Source organism: Scophthalmus maximus, chromosome 1 (assembly GCF_022379125.1).
Source record: "Scophthalmus maximus strain ysfricsl-2021 chromosome 1, ASM2237912v1, whole genome shotgun sequence".
Lineage (NCBI taxonomy): Eukaryota > Metazoa > Chordata > Actinopteri > Pleuronectiformes > Scophthalmidae > Scophthalmus > Scophthalmus maximus.
Window position 1 is genome coordinate 2,499,445 of NC_061515.1, and position 23,938 is coordinate 2,523,382.

The window sequence follows — 23,938 nt, forward strand, 5'->3', positions numbered from 1 at the left end:
GGCTGCGCATTGACATTAACTATTATAATCTATAACTGTTCATGCGATGACGGTGTCGTCTTTTACCTGCCCAGCTCCTTCCTCTTTGCAGAGGTCAATGGCAAAGGCCAAGTCCATGGCGGCGAACACTGCATCTGCCTCGCCGGCCTGTGAATGGCGGATCAGCTGCCGCAGGCTTTCGTACATGACCGGGTCGAAGAACGCAAAGTCATGCCAGTTCACCTGCAGCCACAAACACAAGTACGATTAGAAACGTCATTGTTGAAAAAAAAAAACGCTGACATCCTGAAGCCAGGTCTAACTAACAGGTGCTATAACTACATCATCTCTTACCTTCCTCCCCAGCAGCACTTTGATGACATGTCTGTTCAAAGTGATTGGGCAGAGTTCGTTCTGCAGCAGACATAACCCCAGTATTCTGGAAAGGAAAAAAAAAAAAATTCTACAATTATGTTTCGTACTTTACTCGAGCTTAAGTATTAGTTACCAAAACGTTTGTGTAACTTATTGTGTGAGACAGAAAACCACCACGATTCCTCACCTGCCGATGTTTCGGAAGCAGTTGAGTCGGGCCTCTGTGTTCTTGCCGGGCCGTGGGGAGTAGAAGCCACGTTTGCCAGGCTGGTAGAAGAGGGGAGCGTTGTCATCCCCGTCATCTGGGTCGTCCAGCTCCATGTCCACCACACTGCGGGTAGAGCCATGACGCTTACGGTTCTCCTGCTGCTACAAGCAGAAGAAATAGGGATGTAAGGCAAAGGGGTTGGTATGTCGGGCTGCGTTGTACAATAATATTCACTGCAATTGTGTCTCAAGAAACAAAACAGATTAGTATGTCAAACCAGCCCGCGGCCACATAAATCATAAGTGGATAAGAAGAAGTTATCCGGGGAAGAATGTTGACGATTTGATAAAGAGTCTGGTTGTTTTGTTTCTTCAAAGCTGGTTTAAAATGTATCTGGAAATGTTGTCGGAGCAACAAGTCCGTAAAACCAAACCGGCCAAAGAGTGGGCTTATGGAATGTTAGCTGGATCGTGACCAAGAGTAAATTCCGTAGGTGGACTAATTCTCACACGGGCACAATTTAACAACCTATAACTATGGATGAAGACTACATAAAACAAACAAAAGTCTGGACATACAGATACTTAAAGCGAAAATACATACTCAGCTATTAGATTCTGACTGTTAAAAGCCAATGGAGCCAGAACATATGGTATTTCATTTGGAAACAAAGCTTCTTAAATGCTTGAAACTGCTTAAGAATTTAAAGAACGATAGACAGAGATGTGGATTTTTACTTGTGTTTTCTCCGGCGTGTCTAGGAGACCCAGGTCCAATATGCTGTCAGCACCATTTTCCCTGGGAAGGCAGGAGACAGGAGAATTGAGTTTGATCAAACTACAGTGGCAAGAAACAACAATTCTTTCTGCTTATTGTTCATGCAATACTCTTCGTAATGTACGAAAAGTTCTGTACAACTCGCAATCTTGATATAATCTACCAGTGTGTTTCACTACAGAGAAAAGAACTCAAGAGGGCCGCTGCGTTTCACCTTCCATGAGCGATGAGAAGCTCCATGGCCTCTTCAACTCGGGCTCGGAGAGAGTCCTCACTGGCCAGCAGCAGCAGCAGCTGAGCAGGGGACAGCTCCAGCAACATGCCTGTGATTTTACTGGCAAATGCCTGAGAGAACACACAAAAGGTATTCAACAGAATGCAAACCCTTCTGAAGCAGGGATGTCAACTTGCAATGAAAGATTTCAGTTTTGGTAACAGGGCTTTTAACAGAAGTTTTATTACCGGTTGCATTGCGTGAACACGTGGGTAGAGCCGTTCCCCGAGGGCCTGTCTGTGTGCAGGTAGAGGGTCGGGCTCGTCACTGGGGTTGCCCTCCGACGAGGGCCTGAAAGGCCTCGTGTCTATGGACAGCTGCCTCCTTGAGTCTCTGTACAAGACAACCAAGCAGGTTTGCTTCACAAGATGTTTTTTTGATTCTTAGTAAAGGATAATTCATTAAGCCGAAGTTTACCTGTCCCGGTCTCTCCGAGATCCCGCTCGAATCCCTCCACTTCTCCGCTCTCTTTCTCTGTCTCGGTTCCTCAAACGCTGCATTAGATCTACAAAAGGCACAAAAAATTCTAAGTGTTGGTTTCATTTTTTGTGTAAAAAATAAATTTCTATTCAATCGTATATCTGCTTTCAACATAAAAAGAATGATTGAATGCAACAATGACATCAAGTTCCATAATGCATTATAGTTTCCACGTATTGTCATACTTGAATTGTAATCGTGATGACACGTACTGCTGGCCTGCATGCCCTTGCTGACACTCTGAACACAGTCCAGGTTGGGCAACTTATCGTTGGAGAGGAGGGCCAGGGCGATGGCGGTGTAGAAGCTGCGGGCCACGCCGCTGCCCTCGCCCGGCTCGTCCTTGAAGGTGACCTTCACCCGGTGCACGGCCATGGGCGTGGTCGTGCAGCGCCTGCCAAAGTGCGTGTTGAGCTGACGCATGGTCTGCTGTATTAGCTGGTCCCGATCCCGGTCCACCTCCAGGGCCAGGTCACGGGACTGCAGGTTCCTCAGCTTCTCCATCTCCCTGCGGAACTTGGACTCCTTCACCTCGAAGCCACCGAGTTCAGTGAGGATCTGGAAAGAGAGATTAAGTTATTATAATCCTCACTAATACCCCAAAACACCAGTGTTTTTAAAGATATAAAATGTAAAATTATTTAAACGAACACTGTGATGAAATACAGTAACTCGTTGTAATGTAAAAGAGCAAAATTGTATGAAAGAATGTTCAATTAAAAGATGCCAATTTTACTGGGTATGCATGTGTTAGGAAACCTTTTAACACATTAGCAAATAAGACCTTGGTAAGTTGATGAGACAGTTTTTCGTGCGAGTCATTTTCTTCCTTCTTAACAGTAAAAATCTTGATAAAGCTCGATTCAGTAGGTGTCACATTCAGTGCAGCAATTCAAAACAAATATATATAGACACACTTGCAGTTCTTACACAGATCTTTTTAAAAAAAGAAGATGAAAACGTACAGATCCAGGTTCGGCTCCCACGTCTTCCATGAAGACACGGCCGAAGAGCTCCAGTGACAGACGCCAGCGGCCCAGTAGCATGTCGTGTGAGATCATCATTCCCATGAAGCTACAGTGAGGTCTGCCCAGACACAAGACATTTTGATATTTTAAAATCAATTTTGACAATATATTAAGAAATAAAATCGTAAGATGATACCACAAAATACTGTAAACAGCTAACGTCTCTTCTAAGGCCGCAGACCGTGTGTCTACCTGAATGATGGCAGCGGTGGTCCATCGCTCTCGGTGAGGCCAATCTCAGCCAGCAGGCTGCTCTTCAGCTGGGCGGCGAGGTCGTGGGGCGACGGGCCTGGTTTTGAGGTCTCCATCTCCTGCTCTGCCAGTGACTGGTTCTCGGCGCCACGTTGGCCGGTCTCCATGCTCATCACGTTCTTCAGGTTGGCCGAGTAAGACATCTTGGTGGGCAGGATCTGTTTCGGTTGCGTTCAGAGTCGTTCTTTAGTCATGTGAATGTGTTGCGTTGCATCCAGGTGATGAGTGCGATGATGAAAGAATGAAAATGGGACACCGATCGCAGGCTGTGTTCCAGTATCCACACTTAAATGACCGTAAGCAAAAAGACTATCCCACATTTCCAATATCGTTTGCTATGTATTACCTAAACAATGAATAGTAAAAGGTCAATTTTGAATTGTTTCCTCAGATATCTAGAGTTATGTCCAACATTTCAGTGGCGTTCTTTATGTGTGGATATTAGAGCACAGCTGCCAGAGTGTTCGTCCAGTGAAGAGGGGTGGTATACCTGAGAGGGGGAGGGTAGAGAGGAGCCCATGTTTACCTCCAGGCAGCTCCTGTCCATGCTCGCCTCAGCCAGGCCTTTGGTTGCCATGTAGGAGGAGGAGGAGTACAAGCCCTGAGAGGGACGACCAAACAGATCCTCCTTCCGGGCATTAGGCTGGAAGAGAAGAAGGAAAGTTGAAAGTCAAGTACCATCGATGTCACTGAGGCTGTTATTTCAGTACATCTGTATGTACGTTGTGCATGCTTGATGAAAGGCACAAACAGTGGATCCCTTAACCAACATAGTCAATTACCAGCATCATTAAAGTGTCCAGCAACACGAAAGGAAGAAGTGGACCCTGTATCTTTTAACTCTTTTCACATTAACGTTGTGTAACGAAGACACGGAGAGAGACAGAGCGGTGTGCAGACCTGCAGGAGGTGGGGCTGGTCTGCCAATGGAATCGCCTCAGCCAGGGGAACATCGAAGGGGTTGGGCGGGATGCAGCCCAGGAACGTCATGGAGTCAGAACGACGGAAAAAGGGATGGTTCTGACCCGTTTCAGCAGGTACCGGGTCCTCATCCTTGTCCTGCAGAGTTGAACCTGAGGTGACAAGACAGTTAATCATTTTGTATGCATCTGCCATCTACTTCAGCTATTTTAAGATGACATTATTATTCGTTGCATAAAACTACGTTTTTATCTGACTTACTTTGATTGGTGTCCTCATCGTTCTCATGTTCAGAATCTTCATTGTCCAAACCCAGTTCCAAGATCTCTCGATTTCTACAAATATGAGTTGAACAGTTTATTATTTAAAACCACAGGTGAACAGTAAATGAAATGAAATGCGCAACCATCATTCTTACCATTTTATTCGTCAAGCAACATACTAGATAAAATATTGAAAACACCATAATTGTTTCCTCGAGAAATGGTAATTGATATTGACCAACTTTGTGATTTTAATCAAAATAGAACTAGATTTCCCTTTGAAGAAAATCCTCAGTTTCGGAACACCAAGACAAACTCGCTCGTTTCATTCATCATTTACCTCTTTCGATCTATCTGTGGGGTGTCCAGCGTGGTCTGCTGGTTCATGGCCTTGATCCAGTAGATGAGGGCCTGGAAGACATAGGCCACGTGCTTAAGTGAGCACACGTCCAGCACGGGTAGCACGTCGGAATGCTCGTCGTTGTGGGAGCGCATCAGCGACAGCGCGTAGTTCAGGAAATCACCTCGTGCCGACATCATGCCTTGGCGAGCCGTCAGCAGAGTGGCCGCCCTCCTTAGAAAGAAAAACAAAACAGGTAAGAAGATCGCTCACCTTACAAACACAGAGCTAAATGAAGCTCCCTGATTTCTTTCCTCGGTATATTTAAACGTGTCAAGGCTCTGCAGCTGGTCCGTAAGAGCTCACTTTAACTAAATAGTTAATATAATAGTTACTGATCAAACTCAGACGGCTGTAAGTCTCACAAATAATTGAACTAAACAAGTTAAAAACAGTTCATGTCTTTCACCTGCGTCCCTCCAGGGTGCGGAGGCTGGCCTCCTCTCGAGCAGTCATGCGTTCCCTGCGAGCTGAGTGTTGAGAGGCGTGGAGTGGGTGACTGGGGTGACCAGGGTCTCCAGCAGACGACAGGGCCGAGCCGTATCGCAGCTGCGCTTCGGTGGAATCCATGATGGACACCATCCAGTTCCAGGTGGGAATCAGCTTTTCTTCAACATAGTTCTGTTCCAACAAATACATTTACTACTTTTAGAATCAGGCCATGGACACAATAAAACAAAGTGACTAGTTTGGAATGATCAGCAGATCGGTGTACGTACAGTTTGTGATTATTTTCATCTATTTTTGATCACCACATGATGGCACTGCATCTTACCTGCAGGTTCACTGCATCCTGGTAGGTGAGCTTCACAGCGGCAGGGTACTGAGTGTAGACAAGATGGTTATACTTGGGAATAAGACTCATGAGGTCCGAGATCTGCCTGATTACAATGCTGTAGGCCCGGGCCAGGCTGCTGGCGGATGTCAGGTAACTGCTGGAGTTACTGGCCTCCAGTGCCGCTGCGGCTGCTGCAGCACTGGAACTGATCGCACTGGAGCGACGCAGGTTGGTTGGATCAATATAGATCAGGCCTGTGGAGCTCGCTGTGAAGAAAAAATTAAAAACATTTTTAAATAAGGTCTCTGACACTTATCCAAGGAAGGAAACAGACATAAAAAAAGAAACTACAGAAACGGACAGAGCTTTACTGACCAGCTGGTGTGGAGGAGCTGGAGGGGGCACTTCCAGTGGCCCTCTGGCTGGGGGTGTTCCTCACAGCCCACTGCATGGAGCGCGGAGCCTGGGCCGCACTGTTGGCATGTGAAGTGCTCGTCGTTCTTTCCAGCGGTTCGTCCAAGAGGAAGGTTTCCTGGTCCACGTCGTCGCTCTGGCTGCTGCTGCTGTCCGAGTCGCTGGAATCGTTGGACTGGGAGTCGTCCTCTGAAAAGAAGGCGGGGACACTGCTGGCACCTTCAGAGGAAAAAGGAGGGGATAAGGTGGATATGGGGGCAAGGGGGGGAAAGATAAGGAAGGCAGGTTTAAGGGCTTGAGTACGTCATCAGATGGGATTTTTTTCCAGGCAGGAGGTGCAGGTTAGTGAAATCACACCACAACAAGGCCAAACAACACTAAGATGACAGTGAAAACACAGTCAGAACAACAGCTGTTCTCTGTTGATCAACATGTGCTACATTGTTTATGTTTTTTTTTTTTTTTATAGATTATTGGAAATTTCATTAAGGAAGTGAGGACAGCGATATTTCAATTGCACTGATTATTCTAATCCCACACATTTCAGATGACCAAGGAGAAAATAAACACCACGCCGTTGGGAAAAGGCTACAAGTTGGATTAGTCGGTTAATTGGATGGAAGGAACAAAAGACCAAACTACTGATGAGGGACACTATTAGTCAAAAATGACACAAAAATTGCACCATATCAGTGAAATGTGAAGGGACGCACTGAAGGAACTTGCAGCAGGAGACTGTGTGCAACTCTGCAAATTCACTCTTTTGCCCTGACATCTGTATATGCATTGAAGAAAAGAGGAGCTCATACCAAAAATAGGAAATGCCAAGGACACCCTACTGCCTGCGAATGAAATACATTGGGTATTCAGCCAGGGACCATTTCGTCTGCTGTATCATTAGCTCTCAGAAACATAAATCCCCCCACAATCCATAATGATGTCTGCTCAGCACGAGTGATTCCGTAAGATCTGACTTCGTGTGGAACTCATGGAGAGAGAGAAAATACACCACGGTGCAGCATGACAGAAATCCAATTTCTAATTAGCAAGTACTGAAGAGCCTTACAGATATTTGGAAAGATTTCAGTTTTAAAGGAGGTCAAAAAGGGAGGTGGCCGAGTTTCCACAAAAAAAAAAAAAAAAAAAAAAACTGAGGACAGTGTTTCATAAAAGGATTTAAATGAAAATCTCAAGTCAAATCCAAAAAAAGATTCAAAAAAACGTCAGCTGTTGACCAACCTGCTTCAGAGCCAGCGGTCGCTGCCGTGACGACGCTCCTGCGGCCACTAGCATTGTCCTGATTGCTGTGGTTACTTTCACTGTCGCTCTCCGTTTCGGCTGCTGCCAGCAGATCAAGCTCCATGTCGCTTCCTGAAAAGGCAGAAAACAAAGACAAACGTGTTTCAGTAAGTGTTGGTCAGGTTTTCAGGGTTCAAATGGTTCAAAAACAAAATGAACAAAATGTAGGATGTGTCTCACCATCCTCATCGTGTTCATCGTGCTGTCCTTCCGCCTCTGCATTTTCCTCTCCCTGTTCTTCCTGGTCGTCGTGATGGTCTTCCTCTCCTGCGACTCCCTCTACGACTTCAACCTGAAAGAAAAAAACAAGCATCGTCATAAGAGGGGAAACTTTTTAAGCAAACTATAATAACACACTAAATGAAAAAAACATTCAATTTTGCAGTGTAAATAAACATGGTGGCACTGTCACTTGTCACCGACATGCACTTAATCCCCTGCACTAAGAGTTCCTTCTGGCCCTAATGATTTTATAATGAGGCTCCCCCACCTCTTCCACATCTGCTGACACAATGTCATCCTGCTCCTCGTCTCTTCCTCTGACCGGTTGAGACTGGCTGCTGCGACGAGGCTGGGGGTTCCTGATGATATAAGAGGCAGCTGTCTGGCTGGAGCTGGAAAGAAATAAGCACAAGCCGAGAAGTCTTTATGATGTCTAGTGAATCAAGCATCTTCTTTACTTTAAGTTTCTTCTCTCCATGTAAAATTCTACTGATTTAAAACACCTGAAGTCATTTCTTTACTTCAGTGTGTAGAATAACTTGCCCAAAAAACATTGAGGAAAAGAGGAAAGTGAAGGCACAAAAACCAACCAACCTGCTGGACTGGTCCGGTGAGGGCCTTGGAGGCAGCGGTTCGACGGAGAAGAGCTCCTCGCTGCCCTGAACAGCATCGATGCTAGTGCTGGCCAAAGTGAAAGGAGCGGTGGGTCTTGCGATGCCCATTCGCACCGGAACAATCAGTGACTCCGCTACGTTACACAGCTCCTCCACCGCATACGGCAAGAGCGCCTGGAAAACACGCCGACACTTCCCAATGGGCTGCGGGATGAAGTTGCTACACGGAGGAGGAAATGGGAGAGAGAAGACAAAATCAGTGTTTGTAACAACAAAGGGCTCATTGTAGGTTAGAATTGAGCTGAGTTTAAATTATAACAATTAATCCCTAGATCCTTAATCTGAAAGTGCACATGAAAATCGCAATCTTGTGTGATCGTACTTTTTCTTCTTGGAGGAAGCCATTTCCACGCTGAGGATGACAAACACCCGGGCCACAGAGCGAAGGAACCTCCGGGTGACATTGACCGCTTCCTCTCTCCGGCCAGGAGTGTACTTGTTCTGCAGCTCCTTCACCAATGTGCCCAGTAAAGTGTCTATGAACTAAAAAGGGTGAAAGGGAAAAAAGCCACCGATGAGCAAAAAATAATTCCAGGTGCAAGGATGTGATATAGCAAAAACAACAACAACAAAAAACCTGTCGGAAATACATAATTACTGTTAACATTTAGGTGGTCTCATTAAGGTGCTTTCAGTGTCAAGACTGGATATCATTATGTTGAAACACTTCAACAAGTCTGTATAATGAACAGAGAAACTAAAGGAACATAATAGGAGAGAGAGACAGCGAGCAGGAGGAAGGACTAACTGGACTTACGGTGATGTCAGGAGCACACTTGACAATGAGGCAGTGGGTGAAACAATCCAGGCGAATGGTGCCACTCTGCTGGTTCAAGTAGACCTGCTCTTCGGGCAGGAGGTGCGCAATTCTGCTGCTGGCACTAAGTCTAGGAAAGACCAAAAAAAATACATAAGTATGATCTGGTACAGAGTACGAATCTGTACGCCACACTGCATGGCAATGGTCGTGAGTTACACTTCTGTGTATAAGGTAACATGAGGCTGTAATTACATCACATATCATATTTGTTTGGCTAGTATCAACTGCAATGAATATATTGGACTGGTGTGTGACTAATAATAAAAGCAGCAAAAAGCTGCCCACAAGGACATCTGTGGATTAAGTCACATAACTGAGATACATTGCTGTATCATTTTTCAGTTCTTTGAGCAACCACAAAATTACAGCAGTCTTTCGAGCTCGTATTACCAACAAAAAATATTAATGCCGGGGGGGGCGACGTTCGCTGCGATGACTCACGGGTCTTTATTCTCCTGAGAACCAAACATGATCATGGACTTGAGGGCATTCCAGTCCTGCAGAACCCTCTCCAGAGCCAGCTGAGCAAAGCGCGGCGGCTCTAGATCATGGTCTGGCATGTCAGAGTCTGAAAGAGAGGGAAGAAGAAGAGATAATGCTTAAGAAGATAGAAAATAAGACAAATTAATGCTTTTAAAATGTATTCACTGTTTTGTCTATATTAAAGTAGATAAAGTGACAGAATTACAGTGAACCTACCTTCAGCGTTAGCAGCCTTGCGGTTTCTGTCTTCTCTGATGCGCGGTGGTCTGTATTGACAGTGCTCAACACTCTGCCTGGCAACAGTCTGCACCAGGAACAGTAATATATGCTCTCCCCTGCAGATAGAAACAAATATCAGTCGGAAATTTAAAGTATGTTGCACCATTTTCTTCCGCTGTATAGAAGCATAGCAAAATGGTGAAGTTAATTTCGACTGCAATGTTCCGAAGGCACAAAAGATAGAAAGAGAGAAGTCTTACCGGCTGTTTGGTGTTGTGACCAGGTTAGTGGCTGTGAGCAGCCTGTACAGCAGATCGAGACGAGCAGCTTTCTGGCCGGCAATCAGAGTTTTGCACTTGCATTTCTCCCAACAGTCACAGTATGCTGTGGGAGACGTCCTCTTCAGCCTTGGAAATGACAAGAGGAGCGAATTTAGCACGTGACCGAGCGATGTAAAAGCGATGGTGAGAAAGACTGAAAGTCCGTACAAAGATTAAAAATGAGGTCACACTCAAAAAACTAGGACTCACTTGCAGTCGTGTCCTTTGTGACACACCCTGGCGCACTCGGTGCAGCAGCATAGGGACTCCAACAGACCACAGGTTCGACACTCAAAGATATCCTGAACAACAAAGTCAGCGTGAGGAACGATGCCATCTTTCCAGTGAACATTGAATATTGAAGAGATCGCTAACAATACCGTCTTCAAAACGTGAGATTCCACTAAAGGAGGAACATTGCCTGAAGCTATGACAGTTGGCTTGGGTTAGGGTAAATATATAGATGTGCTCTCTACTTCGATGCCTGCAGGCAATCGTTTTTGTTTTTTTTCCTCTATTGCAGACACTTGGTGCCAAAAACCCCCACAAATTTCCATCTTCTGTTTCTAAGGGCAACTTGGTTGTCAGTTATGCAACTGCCACTTTAAACGTTAGACTATCAAATGAAACATGACTCGAGCTAAGTCCACGACATTTGATTTTTTCAACTAATTAGTGCCGTTCCCCCCCCCTCTTCTACATCTCAGTGTAATCCTCAGGGGCTGACCTGGTTAATGTGCTCAGCTCCAGTCCAAGTGAAACTGCAGGTGTCATTGCAGCACAGAACATACAGGGGCGAGTCATCTGGATTGGTCCCCGAGGGGCAAATCATCTCCATGAACACAGAGTCTGCGTCCTCCTTCTCTGTAATGCCCGGGTCGCCCACTGCGCTCAAGGAATTTAAAGGGAACAAAAGTAAAACATGGGGAAAAACAGGAATGCGAGTTAGAATGTGATTTTTAGACTGCTGGGCAGCAGGGAAGCAAAACTAGGTCAGGCTTCACATGACCCATGAATATCCTCCCCGGTTCCAGCTGTTACCTCACCATTTTAAAATTACACTAGATTCACAATGAATATGCAGCTGTACACAAGAAGTGGGAACACATGCAGAGAGTACATGTTCATATTAACTAGGGACAAAAAGAGCTGGAATTTTAACCAGAGGTTTGCGACCATGACAGTCTCCCCATTAAAATGGCTGTCCAGCTTACAGCAGTATGCTGAACGCAGCCTTGTTAACTTACCCTTGGCCATTTTCTGAGCAGCCTCCAGAACTGTGATGGCTGCCGGGTAGGCTCTCCCGCTGACAGCCAGCATGAACGGAGTCATCCCACGGGCATCCCTGTCAAACGACGACAACAACATTGTTTTAAAAAAAGAAATATTGGCAAATCAAAAAAATGAATAGCAGATAAAGGGCAGAGTATTAAAAAAGGTATGCTTGTGAATAATCATACTTTGCAGAAAGCAGCTCCCGTAGGTGAGGTCTTAGAACGACGCTGTCACACATGAGCTTTAGGATGAGATGGGCGTTGGCCTTCCGGTCTTTAGATTCCACCACAGATGGTTCAGTGGACGGCCCTGATCATAAGGAGAACACAGTCCGTTAGACGAGGGACACCAAGGACGTTTAAACCACGACTGACTGCCAACACAGCTGATGAAGTGGCAAGTTATCCATTTTGAAAAGTAATTCATCCACAAAAAGATTTAGATTTACATAAATAAACACAACCTACATTAACTTTTTCTCTACAATCTCAACATATGTTGAGTTAATTTTGCAGCGATCTGAGTTCAATGTAACCATGTGCTGCCCACAGCTCAGCTTCGACCAGTAAAAATAACATCTCGTCCTTACTCGTCATCTACAGTGAACTTAACTTCCTGTTATCACCAGCAATATTGATGACCTGTAAAAAATAACATCAAGACATGGTTACCTGGAATGGTGGAGGTGCTGGGTCCCTGGCTGGTCGCAGTGGAGGCAGTGGTGAGTGAACCCACAGCAGGTGCTAGAATGAAGTCGATATCACCATCTGTTGATTCAATTATAATAAAAAAGAAAAGCTATGAACATTAGAGATCCCCCCTGACCTTCAAGAAGACAAATCACTGAAAAGTCTAAGATTTAATCACAGAGGCAAGAAAAGAGTTAAATTTCACGATATCACAGACTTTCCAACACAGTTATGTAAACAAGCCTGCAGAATAAAGGGTTGCACTGGTGTAGGTGGCCTTTTACGAGGACCAGTGTACAGATCAAATCAATAACTTGAGATATCCAACCAGCTCTGTATCATTACAATGCTGCTAATTCATGTAAATTAACAATGTCCGTCTAACGTCCAATGTTGCCTGCCCTCAAGAGTATAATTTTAGTCCTTGTAAAGATGCACTGACCAGGGTCCATGGGTGGGGGGTCAGGGACCCAACTTGGTGGGGCAATGGGTGGCGACACTGGGTCCTGGTGGTCACTGGATGACGGGCCGGACTCGTGGCGGCCGAGACCGGCTGCTCTCAGAGACCGCCGCATCATCTCCCTCAGACGAAGCCTGGAGATGACAAAAAACATGGCACAGAAATTAAAAATTACATTTTGATATTACTGGGGAGAACCTGCTCACTGAAATTAGAAGGCAAAATAGATTTCTTTACTTCATTTTAAGTGAGCAGATACGCGTACAAAATGAAACTTATTTACCCTCTGCTGCTGGAGGAGCCGGTCCTGTTTCCAGAGCTGTTGCTTGAAACCACAGAGATGGCGTTGGCAATCGCCTCCACAGCAGACAGGCGCTCTGCAAATGTGTTCCTCTCAGACCTTTCAGCTTCTGAAATGAAACAGTGTGGGCAGTAAGCACGGGGAATGAGTCAGGAGGAGAAATCAGGCAATTAAGTCTGACACAGGTGAGCAGACTCCCAGCGGGAATTGTGTGTGAAGAGAAAATAGCAATTTCTAATAAAGGATGGTAGAGTCTAAACCTGAGATACATACAAGAAAAATGTAAATGATCAAGTAGTCTGAAGTCCCTCTACCAAAGTATTTAAAAACATAAGTTCTGTTTCAAAACCAAGGTTTTAACACTCAAATGTTTTTTTTGTTTTTTTATTTCATTTTCCTTCTGCTTCAGAGAATGCAAAATAAAGGTTTTAGTGACTGAGTAACAGCATTGCATCAGCTCAGTTTTTCAGTGCCGTGATGATAAACCCTAATCATTCGCCTCTTCCTCCCTCAAACATGTCTTTCACACTGAACCTTGGCTAGTGGTTGGGCAGGAACGTCAAAGGTCTGTGTCTAAATCTTCCAAGTCATTGTAGTCAATGTTTAAATTCAACTAACAGCTGTACTCATGTTGTCAGCAACAACTTTTTGGGCAAACCAAAAGCCAAGCATTTCTTATTTTAATGGGAAAATTTATGAAACTGTAGTCGACTATGAGGCAGCTGGAGACCGAGGTTGTCTTACGCAGAAGTGTTTATTCAGGTGCTCAATATATTGAGGAGATTTCCAGATGGACACACATATCACAGGTGGATAATGCGGTGGCATCCAGAAACCTCTCCCCTGTCCCAGTCTTCAACCTCCTTGAGAGCCAAAAGGGTCTTTATCTAACTGTAAACTATACCACAAGACCTTCTCACCTCTCGCCTAGATTCCAACCGGCATGTGCCTCGGGCCCGTTAAATCCCAAGATAAACCACAGGCCAAACTATTGGCTGCCTTCACGAGTTTAGATTACAGAGACCTTGAGATACCGTAAACATCCCCCTTTTACAGCCTCAGTCAGCAGGGTAGGAAATTTCCACCTATAATTCCTTTCCCAATCCCCGGAATGTATTTCAGCGAATCACTGTGCACTTCAACGGTCATGTGTCACAAAAACCCACAACATTGTATAACCCCCCGAGTACATCTTATCCGTCTCTAAAGGACGACGGATGCATACGTTGCATTTGGTCTTTAAAGGGTTAAACACCAGCGTACCTTCCTCCTCTTTGGTCTCCTTGTTACTGACTGGGAAGCAGACAGAGACGGCGGCGTGGAGAATGTTGCGGTTTCCATCGCAGCGGTGGCCCAGGAGAGCTCCGAGGGTGGGGTTGCCCTGGTCCAACAGGAAGGCCTGCTCGAGGTTCACCAGGTACTGCCGACACGCCTCGTAGTCACAACGCAGCACGTGCTGCATCAGGGTCTGTTTCTGAAAGAGACAAATAGGATGACAGTGTGTTAATGATGTTTCAGACATATTTATGGACAAAATAGGTAAAACAAACTACTAGCAAAACCGGTGGAAGGGAAATGGCATAAGCTGAGGACAAACTTTCCAGTTTCAAGGGCAGGAAACACCACAAAACAAAACAGTCACTCGTTTGTTAGCTTTTGGTGTTTTGACATTTGTATTCACAAAGACTTTTTTTTTTACCTCGACAGCCATAATTATAATAGCAGCTTTCTTTTTGATGGTGGAGTTGGAGGGGAGATTGGCCAGAGAGTGGACCCCCATTCCAAGGCTGTTTATAGGCGGCAGGTCAAGCCAATCGGGATCTCGAATTCCACCCATGCAGTCTTTGGCCATAGGGTAGATTGTGCCGTTGCCATCTCGGAGGATGATGGGAGACTCCTGGAAAAATAAATCATTTAAAAAAAAAGTTGAATATGTAGAAATTATGGTAACAAAATGTTACCAATATGGGAGGTCAATCTCACCTGTCCGGCCGTAAAGATGGCCACATTGCGCTCACTCTGACCCAGGAAGGCAAGGTTACTCGTAGGGAAGTTATTCTCCTGTTCAGCTTTTCCTGTGGCTAGGTCAAAGATACAGTACCTCACCCAGTTACCAGTCTTCAGCACTGCGTGGACTCCTGCAGGGGGAGATATGTTTAAGGGTTGGAAATACTCAACAAATATTGATAAAAATATATATTAAGTATATGCTGGCATGTTGGAACATAAAGCAACGACCCACCTTTGGAGTCAACATTCACAGCCAGAATCTCAGCCTTTTCCGGGATACAGAGCTTTTTAGGTGTGCGCTGAAAACAATCAGGAACTTTCGGAGTCCCGCCAGTTTTGACCACCTGTCAGGAGCAGATTGAAGGAGACAATTTTTTTTTTTACAAAATTAATATTGATATCGAGGAGAGATTCTCACCCCCTGCACAGAAAAATAGTGCAGTTTATTGACTCTTTACTCCAAGTTCTGAGATGAGGACGAGCGAGAGGGGATCCACAGCCAGTACCTGCAGCTCGTCTATTCTGAGGAGTCTACAGTCCTGCAAAAGTGACGACGGGTCTGAGTCAGTGGGAGCAGCAGTGCTCTGGTTGCTCATGCTGCTTGATGTCCCCGGAAACTTCACGGCAACATACGCGCCATCCACTTTGAGCACCTTGGGACAGAATAGGAAGGGTAGTAAGTTGTGAAACTGGACATGTCATGACAGAGAAACATGCTGCTCACATTACTTATTATTATTATTCTAATTCTTTGCAATAGCGTGTGTCAGAGCGTCACCTTTCCCACAGGGACATTTTTAACGTCCTCCACAAACACCACTTCCCTCAGAGGCCACTGCTCCTCGTTCACCTTCTCCTCCTCTTTGGGCGCCGGGGTGGAACGCCTTCGTTCTGCAAGTGATACGGCATAAAAACTCTGATCATTGCTGATTTGAATAAGACATATCCTTATTATTTAAATAAGGGAATTGTAAATGGTTTATAATCATAATACAAGGTAGGTAATATAAATATACTGCTGCCCAGGTGAAAATAATAAATAAATAATTAACACAACCAGCTATAGCTGTTTTGATTCATATGACAAGGAAAAGGCCATCCAAATATTCTGTGAGTTGGCCTCACTTCCTTCACAGGAAAACGGAGCGGGTGGCTGATAAGAGTCTGTGCGCCATCTGTTTCAAAGTCAAAGGACTAATGAGAGCACAGAGTGAGGGGAGGAATTGGTTCTGTGCCTGGGAGATTGAGATTGAGAGAGAGCTAGAGGTTAAGAAGACCGATATAGCGAGAGGGAATGTGACATACTGTAGGGCAGTGAGGCACTGCTAGCAATAGAAGAGGTATCGCTGCATGTAGATGCTGGAGACGGAGGAGGGCCCATCTCCGTCTTCACCAACTCCGGCTTGCTTTCAGTCCTATGGGGTCAGACAGAGACAGTGAGATTTTACTTTTGAATTCCTGCTATATACACATGGGGGAGAGAAAGAACAAAAAAAAAAAAGTGTGTTAGTGAAGCGACCATGATCTACATGTTTATTCAACTCTACTGAGGGATCAACAGCATTCTTCAAAAAAGTGTTTTGCTGATGATGGTGAACATTGTCCAACATCACAAAATCTACCACAGGTGTTTAACCACTTAGAGGACCCCCTTAAAATCCCCAAAAGGCCCACTAGAAACCCTGTGAGGGACCAGTGGGTCCTGGTAAGGCGCCACTTCAATCCACAAGACCAAGACATCTGCAACCTCTTTAATGACCACTAGAAATCTTAAGGATTTCTGGGACAGCTTAAAGAACGACCAAATCCTCCCAAAAGGATCTCCATCAAGTCCTGTAGGTCCAAAACCTGCTTAAAAAAAAGTAATCTCCTAAAACCATCAATAGATCCTCTTCAATAACGACTTAAACCTTCTTAACCTAAAGAAAACTCTAGAATCTTCCATTTAACAGCTAAACTCTTAAAGTTTGAACTTCAATAACCACTAGAACATTGTTATGGATCCACAGAACCTACTGTCAATAATCTAGTGACATGGTGAATAAAATATAAGTAAATCCAAAGACAAAATCTGTGTCTTCTCACTGTGGTAAAAAGTTTACTGGTGTAAAAAAATAATGGAAACCATTCACATCCAAAGATTTATTCATTTTTGCTTGATAAAATGAAACTGACTTGATTTCCTGGGTCTTAGTGGTCTTCTCCATGTTCTTGAGGCTCTCTGGTGAGCGCAGCTGGAACCTGCAGCTGTCGTTCATGTTCCACACAGACTCCAAGAGGACGCCCACTTTGGGAATCCCAGCACTGACAGAAAAGGCCACTGCACCGGCATGGTAGAGGGGGTTATTCCTCAAGCACACCTGAAGACGAAAGAGGCACATTTCATTAGAACCAAGACATTTTAATTTTACACTCCAACGTGCAAGACCCCCCTTAAGAAGGGGCACAGAACCCACACTGGTTTAAAAAACAAGGAAAATTTTAAGATGATGCCTTACTTGTGTTCCCACGGTGATGTTGGGTATTGAGGAGATGCCAGCACTGGACTTTGGCTTTTTGTTCTTGGCTCTGGCCTTTTCAAGCATCTTCTTCCGTTGACTGAAAGGCACAACACCCCTGCAGACAGATGTGAGCGGTGAATAAACCCAAAAACATCACCGACATTCACAGGCATCACTTCGCAATCGTTGCCAAAATCACCACAGGTGAATTTTTGGCAGGAGAAGGCAAGAAAAAGACGGTAACTACAGCAGAATGTTGTTTTGAAGTAATGGCTGCTTGGTGGAATGTGTATATGTAGACATTTCCAGGCAATGCTAACAATTCAATAAGGTTTTAATATGGTGCGTTTTAAAATAAAGCAAAATTTACAATCATACAAGACATACAGCGAGAAAAGCCCATTTTTGGACATAAACTGTGCTTTCTTCAACCATATACAACATGAATTCAGTTCTATGACGCTGACGTAGGGCTGCAGCCACGGTTCTTTTCATAATCGATTAATCTGTTGAATATTTTCTCTATTAATCGATTTGTTGTTTGGTTCATAAAATGGTGAAAAATGTTGATCGTGTTTCCCAAAACTCCAAGATGATGTTTTGTTTTGTCCACACACCAAATATATTTAGTTTACTGTCATAGAGGAGCAAAGAAACCAGAAAATATTCACATTTAAGAAGCTGGTATCATAGAATTTTGACTTTTTTTCATAAAAACTACTTGACAATATTTTGGAATTGATTACTAATCGATTATGAACATTCATATGGCTGCTCTGACACCACAATTAGCAGGATAATATTAAGGTGACACTCATGTTATTGTTAAAAAACAGACGGACTTTTAATTCCTTTCAGTGCAGATTAATAAACAAAATGCTTTTTCTTCTCACCACCAATAGAGGCTATTTTCCAGCTGTGCACATGTGTAGAGGGCACAACAGTGCAGTGACACCATGCGCTCCCCCTGCAGCTCGGGGAAAACCTGAGCGCTGTGCTCCAGCTTGGAGGCCACCGTGCTCAGTGTGTCGTCCACCCAGGTCGCCACCTACACACCCAAACACCAATTGATGAGCAATTCATTAAATAAATGCATATGATTTACTAAATGAAAAAAGGTGGCTACACAAATGATCCTGTGAACTGTTGCTATGAACCACACACACACACACACACACACACACACACACACACACACACACACACACACACACACACACACACACACACACACACACACACACACACACACACACACACACACACACACACACACACACACACACACACACACACACACACACACACACACACACACACACACACAAATCTACCTTGTTGGTCTCCGTAGCCACAGTGGCTCTGATGCTATTAGCAGACAATAAGGTGATCTTCTCATTGGCCACGCCCAGGAATGATGCACGTGGGTGATGAATTGATGGATTCTGAGGGCAAAAAAAAAAAAAAGAAGTAATATTTGAGGCAAGCTACAAGAGGATAGGTATGTCTAATAGAGTCATCTAAAGTGTGTTATTTTTGTGGCGTTATTTTTTAAGACACAAGAAGGCAATAAAGGCCGCAGCGCTAAAGGAGGAATTGGCATCTTATGAATGTATGCTAAGCAGAATGAGTGGTAATGGGGGGGGTTTCTCCCTGAGATCTGTTCCAACATTAAATAGAGGATGAGTCTAAATGATCATGAATTTACTCTGTGACCATGTATTCCTGTCGTATGATGATATTTGCAACAAATGTTTTCCTTTTTTGTCTCTGGGCTTAATGATTTATTCAAATTTTTTGTACCAGGGTCTCCAACTCATAATATTAGAGAAAAGTGTCATGAAAACAATAATATATTTTTGCCATGTAACAAACGTTTAAAAAAAAACAACAGATAAATAGTTGAATTTGGAGAAAAAAAAATGAAAGAAATATGGAGGATTTCTCTTTGGTGTTTTCACCTGTGCATTCCTGTAGGGTTCAGGTTCACTCCACTTCCACTGATAAAGCTCTCCTTTCGAGCTGACAGCCACCAGCTCCGAGTACATGGCTCCAATGCTCACAAACTTCACACCATCCTGGAAAAGGAAATTTGAGATGAATTTGAACCAAGCTCCACTTGCAATTTCACGCCGAGGGGTTCTGTGTTTTAAAATAAACAGTCCTATTTGTGCGCGTCCTACCTTGTCAGGCCACCACTGGAGCTCCTCTCCCAGGGAGACGGGACTCTGGACGGGGATGCTCTTCTTGTCCAGGCTCGGTTCGCCCTCCCGGCTGGTGGAGCCTCGCTCCGTGTCGAACGAGGCCCCATCCAGCCACCGGCGCTCGCGCAACCTCAACACAGACTCGCGCTCACGCAACAGCTCTGAGTCGCGCTCTAAGGGAAGAAGGAGAACTGGTATGCAATAAGGTCACACCAGTGGGATAGAAGTAAGCCACTCTCTGGGAAAGACCCGTCAACATAGTTTTAAGAATATATATATATATATATATTTATATATATAGAGAGAGAGAGAGATGAAGTCTTTAGAATTACTGTAATGCAAATCAAAATTGCAATTCTACAGATTGAGTGAGAGTCTAAAATAAACTGGTGAGTTGAATCAGTTTGCAAGCTTATATGTTAAAATGCGAGGGAGAAGAGGAGGAAGTGGATAGACAGAAGGGAGAAGGCATGCATACGGGGCTAAAATGGGCTAGGTGGGTTTTTGGGGATAGACTGCCTTAAAGGGTCCCTGGTAAAGACAGGTGGGCCGAGCGGGCCTTTCTCAGAGAGCTCACAGTGTGTTCTACACCCATGCACCACACAACACCAAACAATTAGAGCCTGTGACACCGATTACAAAACAAGCTGACCAGAGTGAAGAGAAGATTTCCCCCAGCAAACGAGCTCAAACAACTTTATTGCACACAAATTTGCATACGGTATTTGTTTAGCAAAGGAAAACATTTAACCCCTTTGTTGTCATCGTCTGTCACAAATGATTTGCTTTTCAGAGAGATTCAGTTATATCAAAATCTCCAGCCACAGACATTTTTTTTTTGATTTTCCAACTTGTCTGTTGTGTTTTGCCACATCCCCCCACACACCAGAAGCGATCACCAGTGCCGGCACCAATGCCCCCTCCTTTAACACCCTGCCTTCCCCTTCATTACACAGAGGTGTCGAGTTACCTCGGGATGATCCCAGGCGAGACAGTGAGGAGCGCCTGAAAGACGGGTAGCCAAAGTAGCTGATGTCCTCCGAGAACATGGCATCGGCGTCGATGATCACGCTGGGATGGGCAGAGTGAATGTCTGCATCCAACAGGGACATCAGGTCCTCTACACGGAAAACAAAGGGCACAAATAACTAGGTTTCAGAAATATTAAAAAAATGACACATTTTTATGATAATGGTAAAATACAATTGAAACCATTTCAGCATAAGGATTAAAAAAAATGTATCACAAGTGTGAATTCACACAATGCATCATAAATGAGATCAGTCAAACCACATTCTGAACAAATTTTTAAAAAATAAGCAACTATAATCAGACCAGATTATATTTGAAAAAATGTGCAATTAGATTGTAGTTACATTGTCAAGATCTCAAGGATTAATGAATTACATTTTGATAATGTCTTTAAAATATGGCAATTTTAAAATCACGATGTAAAATATATTACTGTATACATTACTCCGCTCATTTTTCTCTGATTTTAGAAAATTATGATGCTTTTTTGTTTGTGCTGTAAATGCTGAATATGCTAAATGCATTTTATTTGTTTAAATTTTTTTTAAATGTTTAAACAGTTTTAAAGACGAATTTGTGGAACTCAAAATGTTGTGTTAGTGTCCATTTTTTGGTATAAAAAGGTGCAATATGTTCAATGAATCATTATGACATAATCCAAAAGTATTCAGATTAGATGACATTATTTTTTGTAATGCAATGGATTACGTTACGAATTACAAAAAAAATTGTCAACTGACTACATTTCAAGGTAATCTGACCCAACCCTGTCTGGGACAACGCATGTGGCCGTATTATTTTAATGGCGTGAATGCAAATGCCTCCAAGGCCACGTAGAAGGACTGTAGTTTCACAATGAACTGAAAATATTTTTCTAACTTTTCATTATCAACACTGATAATTGTTCACTCAGCACCTCCCAACTCTGCTCACCCACACATTAGTCAACAGGAATGACGTCTGACGTTTATTTGCATATTGAGCGTGGCAGTGACACCCAGTAACGAATGGCCACAGGAGACGCATTAACATGTTCAGATGCCAGCTGTGAACAGACTTGGAGCCATCCACCTGTGATCTTGGATCTCTGCAGGATAATGTAAATAGCAGTTCTGTACTAGGCTATACTTTTGTTTTTGTTTTTTTGAACAAACCTCCGGGGAGGTAGGACTCGCTGGCTGTATCATCACCATCATCTCCATCCTCATCGTCCCGGCTCAGCAGGTTGTTGACAGCGAGGTTGACATCCAGGTTGGTCCTCTGGAGCTCCCTTATTATCACACTCCTGGACTTCCCCTGGAGGACGACTTGGGCCTTGAGGAAAGTGGCAAGGGCAAACATGTTTTATTGATGGCTTCTTATCAGTGAGTAAATGTGACATTAATGTTTAAATTTTGTAATAATGTTAACAAAGAAAAGGTGCATACACTGTCAGATTGCTGTACCTGAGTAATGAGTTCTTCAGGGATGACAGAGGCTGGGATGACTGGCTGCGGCTGGCTACCCAGAAGGCCCGAGCCACGGTCCCGCCCAGTGCGGATCACCCTGGTCTGCCGGCGGGAATCGCGCGCCGCCGTCGATGACCTACCCGACGAGCCACCGCCTCCGCCTGCTCCTCCGCCCCCTCCTCCACCACTGCTGCCACCTCCTGCTCCGCCTCCCCCTGCTCCACCACCACTTCCACCTCCTCCACTGCCTCCGTTTACACCAGAGCTCCAGCGACTCCTGTTACATACAGTGCAAGGCCGTGATCAGACACATCTGCCAAAAAAATGCCATCTAGCTGCCAGAGTAGACTCACAACACGCATCACGTCTGGGTACAAAGGTATTCGGCCTTTGTGACAGCAGAGACGGGGCAGTAACAGACTGACAAGGTTTCGCATCAGCAGCAACTTTTCTAATTTAAACAGGTAGTGTAGGAGAAAAGCTTTGATATATATATATATATGTCAATATTCTTATTTTGTTACAATTCAACATTAAAGGGTGCCAGTTTTGAGGCTTGTTCTGCAGCTCTGTCAGTTCTGCATAACTTCAATATCAGGAGCAACAACAGATATATTTTTTTATCCAATGGCCAAATAACAGGATGACTAATAAAAAAGCACATTGCAAATTTAGCAGGGTCGGTGATGTGTTTCGTTTGATGAACACATTCAACTGAAAATTCTATCATCTGAATGTGTGGCACTGTGGGAAAGATGCCCGCTAAAAAGCACTCGAGTGGCCGCTCTAAACAACCGAGCTTTCACAGGACCATTAGTCTCCGTTAACCCTGCCAGGAACTTACCCAAGGGTGTTGCCTGCCAGTCTGCCCAGTGTGTCAGAACCAGACAGGAACCAGGGAGGATCACTAGTCCTGCCTGGCCTGGAGCTCCTTCCTGTCCCTGAACCACTGCTCAACTTTACACTGGAAACAAAAGATGGGAGATACAGTTACAAAACCTACAGGAGTCCAAGAAGGACCAAAAATGCTTCTTTTTAAAAGAAAAATTACCTGGGATAACACAACCCCAGGTATTTTGTCAAATTATACCCCTTGGCTCAGGATTCATTTTTCTCTTAATATCATTCCGTGAAACAGGAAGGGGTAACTTTGGAGACTAGCATGGCAACACCCTTGGGAATCAGAATTGGCTGCAACTCATTCCTCCTTCAAGACTTTCCATTTTTAAAAGTTCTTGGGGTTTTGGGGCTGCGACTGCTTGCTCCTATTTCTTATACTAGGATGTCTTTGAGTTTTAACAAAAATTAATTTGCTACAATATTCAGAACTGACTAAATAAGGCAGTTAGTATAAATGGTGTTTTGTTGTGGTAAGATAACGGACTTTTTGCCAGAGTCCTATACAACACCGACTACAATGACACTTAATGTACATCATTTCCAACAAAATAATAAAATTCACATTTAGTACTATACTTTAAAATATCAGGACAATTGAATACAGAAACAGTCAAATTATTACTACAGACAAACAGAGAGAGCAAATTCACAAACTGATCCATGTAGCTTGTGTTACAATTCAAAGTCAGGATATACAACCTTGATCAATAAACTTGTGAACAACAACCTGCCATCCTCTTTTCAATATCATTCCAGCAACCCACAATGGTGCCAACTGAAAGGTGATTACAAATTCAAACATTCCATCTTCTTTTGCGAGTCTTCAGCAGGAAACAAACAAAACTCTCCTCTGCAGAAAAACGTTTTGGAGAAAGCAGCTCCACATCCTTTTTAACAGCCAGATTGATATGCATGCATATGTCACACCTAGA

General features: G+C 44.1%; 1 protein-coding gene across 7 annotated transcripts in view; it reads right to left on the minus strand.

Annotated features, from left to right (window-relative positions):
• The window catches only part of ubr5 (ubiquitin protein ligase E3 component n-recognin 5), a 32,047-nt gene that overhangs the window by 2,105 nt on the left and 6,004 nt on the right, over window positions 1-23,938 (minus strand). Inside the window, exons 5-54 of one of the 7 annotated variants that reach the window (XM_047336185.1) lie at window positions 22,951-23,070; window positions 22,104-22,383; window positions 21,813-21,972; window positions 20,597-20,746; window positions 19,606-19,817; window positions 19,384-19,500; window positions 18,757-18,867; window positions 18,316-18,470; window positions 17,420-17,537; window positions 17,097-17,281; window positions 16,227-16,336; window positions 15,700-15,812; window positions 15,428-15,574; window positions 15,154-15,265; window positions 14,895-15,049; window positions 14,611-14,808; window positions 14,175-14,385; window positions 12,894-13,020; window positions 12,593-12,744; window positions 12,133-12,228; window positions 11,647-11,770; window positions 11,434-11,531; window positions 10,914-11,071; window positions 10,397-10,488; window positions 10,127-10,273; window positions 9,864-9,982; window positions 9,606-9,732; window positions 9,102-9,231; window positions 8,667-8,827; window positions 8,265-8,504; window positions 7,939-8,062; window positions 7,629-7,740; window positions 7,389-7,520; window positions 6,111-6,368; window positions 5,733-6,001; window positions 5,367-5,578; window positions 4,898-5,131; window positions 4,556-4,629; window positions 4,274-4,446; window positions 3,900-4,016; window positions 3,314-3,531; window positions 3,059-3,179; window positions 2,279-2,651; window positions 2,031-2,118; window positions 1,802-1,946; window positions 1,554-1,684; window positions 1,300-1,360; window positions 542-720; window positions 334-418; window positions 67-222 (exon numbers count right to left, since the gene is read on the minus strand). In XM_047336185.1, the coding sequence (XP_047192141.1) occupies window positions 67-222; window positions 334-418; window positions 542-720; window positions 1,300-1,360; window positions 1,554-1,684; window positions 1,802-1,946; window positions 2,031-2,118; window positions 2,279-2,651; window positions 3,059-3,179; window positions 3,314-3,531; window positions 3,900-4,016; window positions 4,274-4,446; window positions 4,556-4,629; window positions 4,898-5,131; window positions 5,367-5,578; window positions 5,733-6,001; window positions 6,111-6,368; window positions 7,389-7,520; window positions 7,629-7,740; window positions 7,939-8,062; window positions 8,265-8,504; window positions 8,667-8,827; window positions 9,102-9,231; window positions 9,606-9,732; window positions 9,864-9,982; window positions 10,127-10,273; window positions 10,397-10,488; window positions 10,914-11,071; window positions 11,434-11,531; window positions 11,647-11,770; window positions 12,133-12,228; window positions 12,593-12,744; window positions 12,894-13,020; window positions 14,175-14,385; window positions 14,611-14,808; window positions 14,895-15,049; window positions 15,154-15,265; window positions 15,428-15,574; window positions 15,700-15,812; window positions 16,227-16,336; window positions 17,097-17,281; window positions 17,420-17,537; window positions 18,316-18,470; window positions 18,757-18,867; window positions 19,384-19,500; window positions 19,606-19,817; window positions 20,597-20,746; window positions 21,813-21,972; window positions 22,104-22,383; window positions 22,951-23,070 (7,687 nt within the window). Of the gene's footprint in view, window positions 1-66; window positions 223-333; window positions 419-541; window positions 724-1,299; window positions 1,361-1,553; window positions 1,685-1,801; window positions 1,947-2,030; window positions 2,119-2,278; window positions 2,652-3,058; window positions 3,180-3,313; window positions 3,532-3,863; window positions 4,017-4,273; window positions 4,447-4,555; window positions 4,630-4,897; window positions 5,132-5,366; window positions 5,579-5,732; window positions 6,002-6,110; window positions 6,369-7,388; window positions 7,521-7,628; window positions 7,741-7,938; window positions 8,063-8,264; window positions 8,505-8,666; window positions 8,828-9,101; window positions 9,232-9,605; window positions 9,733-9,863; window positions 9,983-10,126; window positions 10,274-10,396; window positions 10,489-10,913; window positions 11,072-11,433; window positions 11,532-11,646; window positions 11,771-12,132; window positions 12,229-12,592; window positions 12,745-12,893; window positions 13,021-14,174; window positions 14,386-14,610; window positions 14,809-14,894; window positions 15,050-15,153; window positions 15,266-15,379; window positions 15,575-15,699; window positions 15,813-16,226; window positions 16,337-17,096; window positions 17,282-17,419; window positions 17,538-18,315; window positions 18,471-18,756; window positions 18,868-19,383; window positions 19,501-19,605; window positions 19,818-20,596; window positions 20,747-21,812; window positions 21,973-22,103; window positions 22,384-22,950; window positions 23,071-23,938 lie in introns of all 7 variants that reach the window. The other 6 variants (XM_047336177.1, XM_047336181.1, XM_047336176.1 and 3 more) reach the window with 6 other exon arrangements.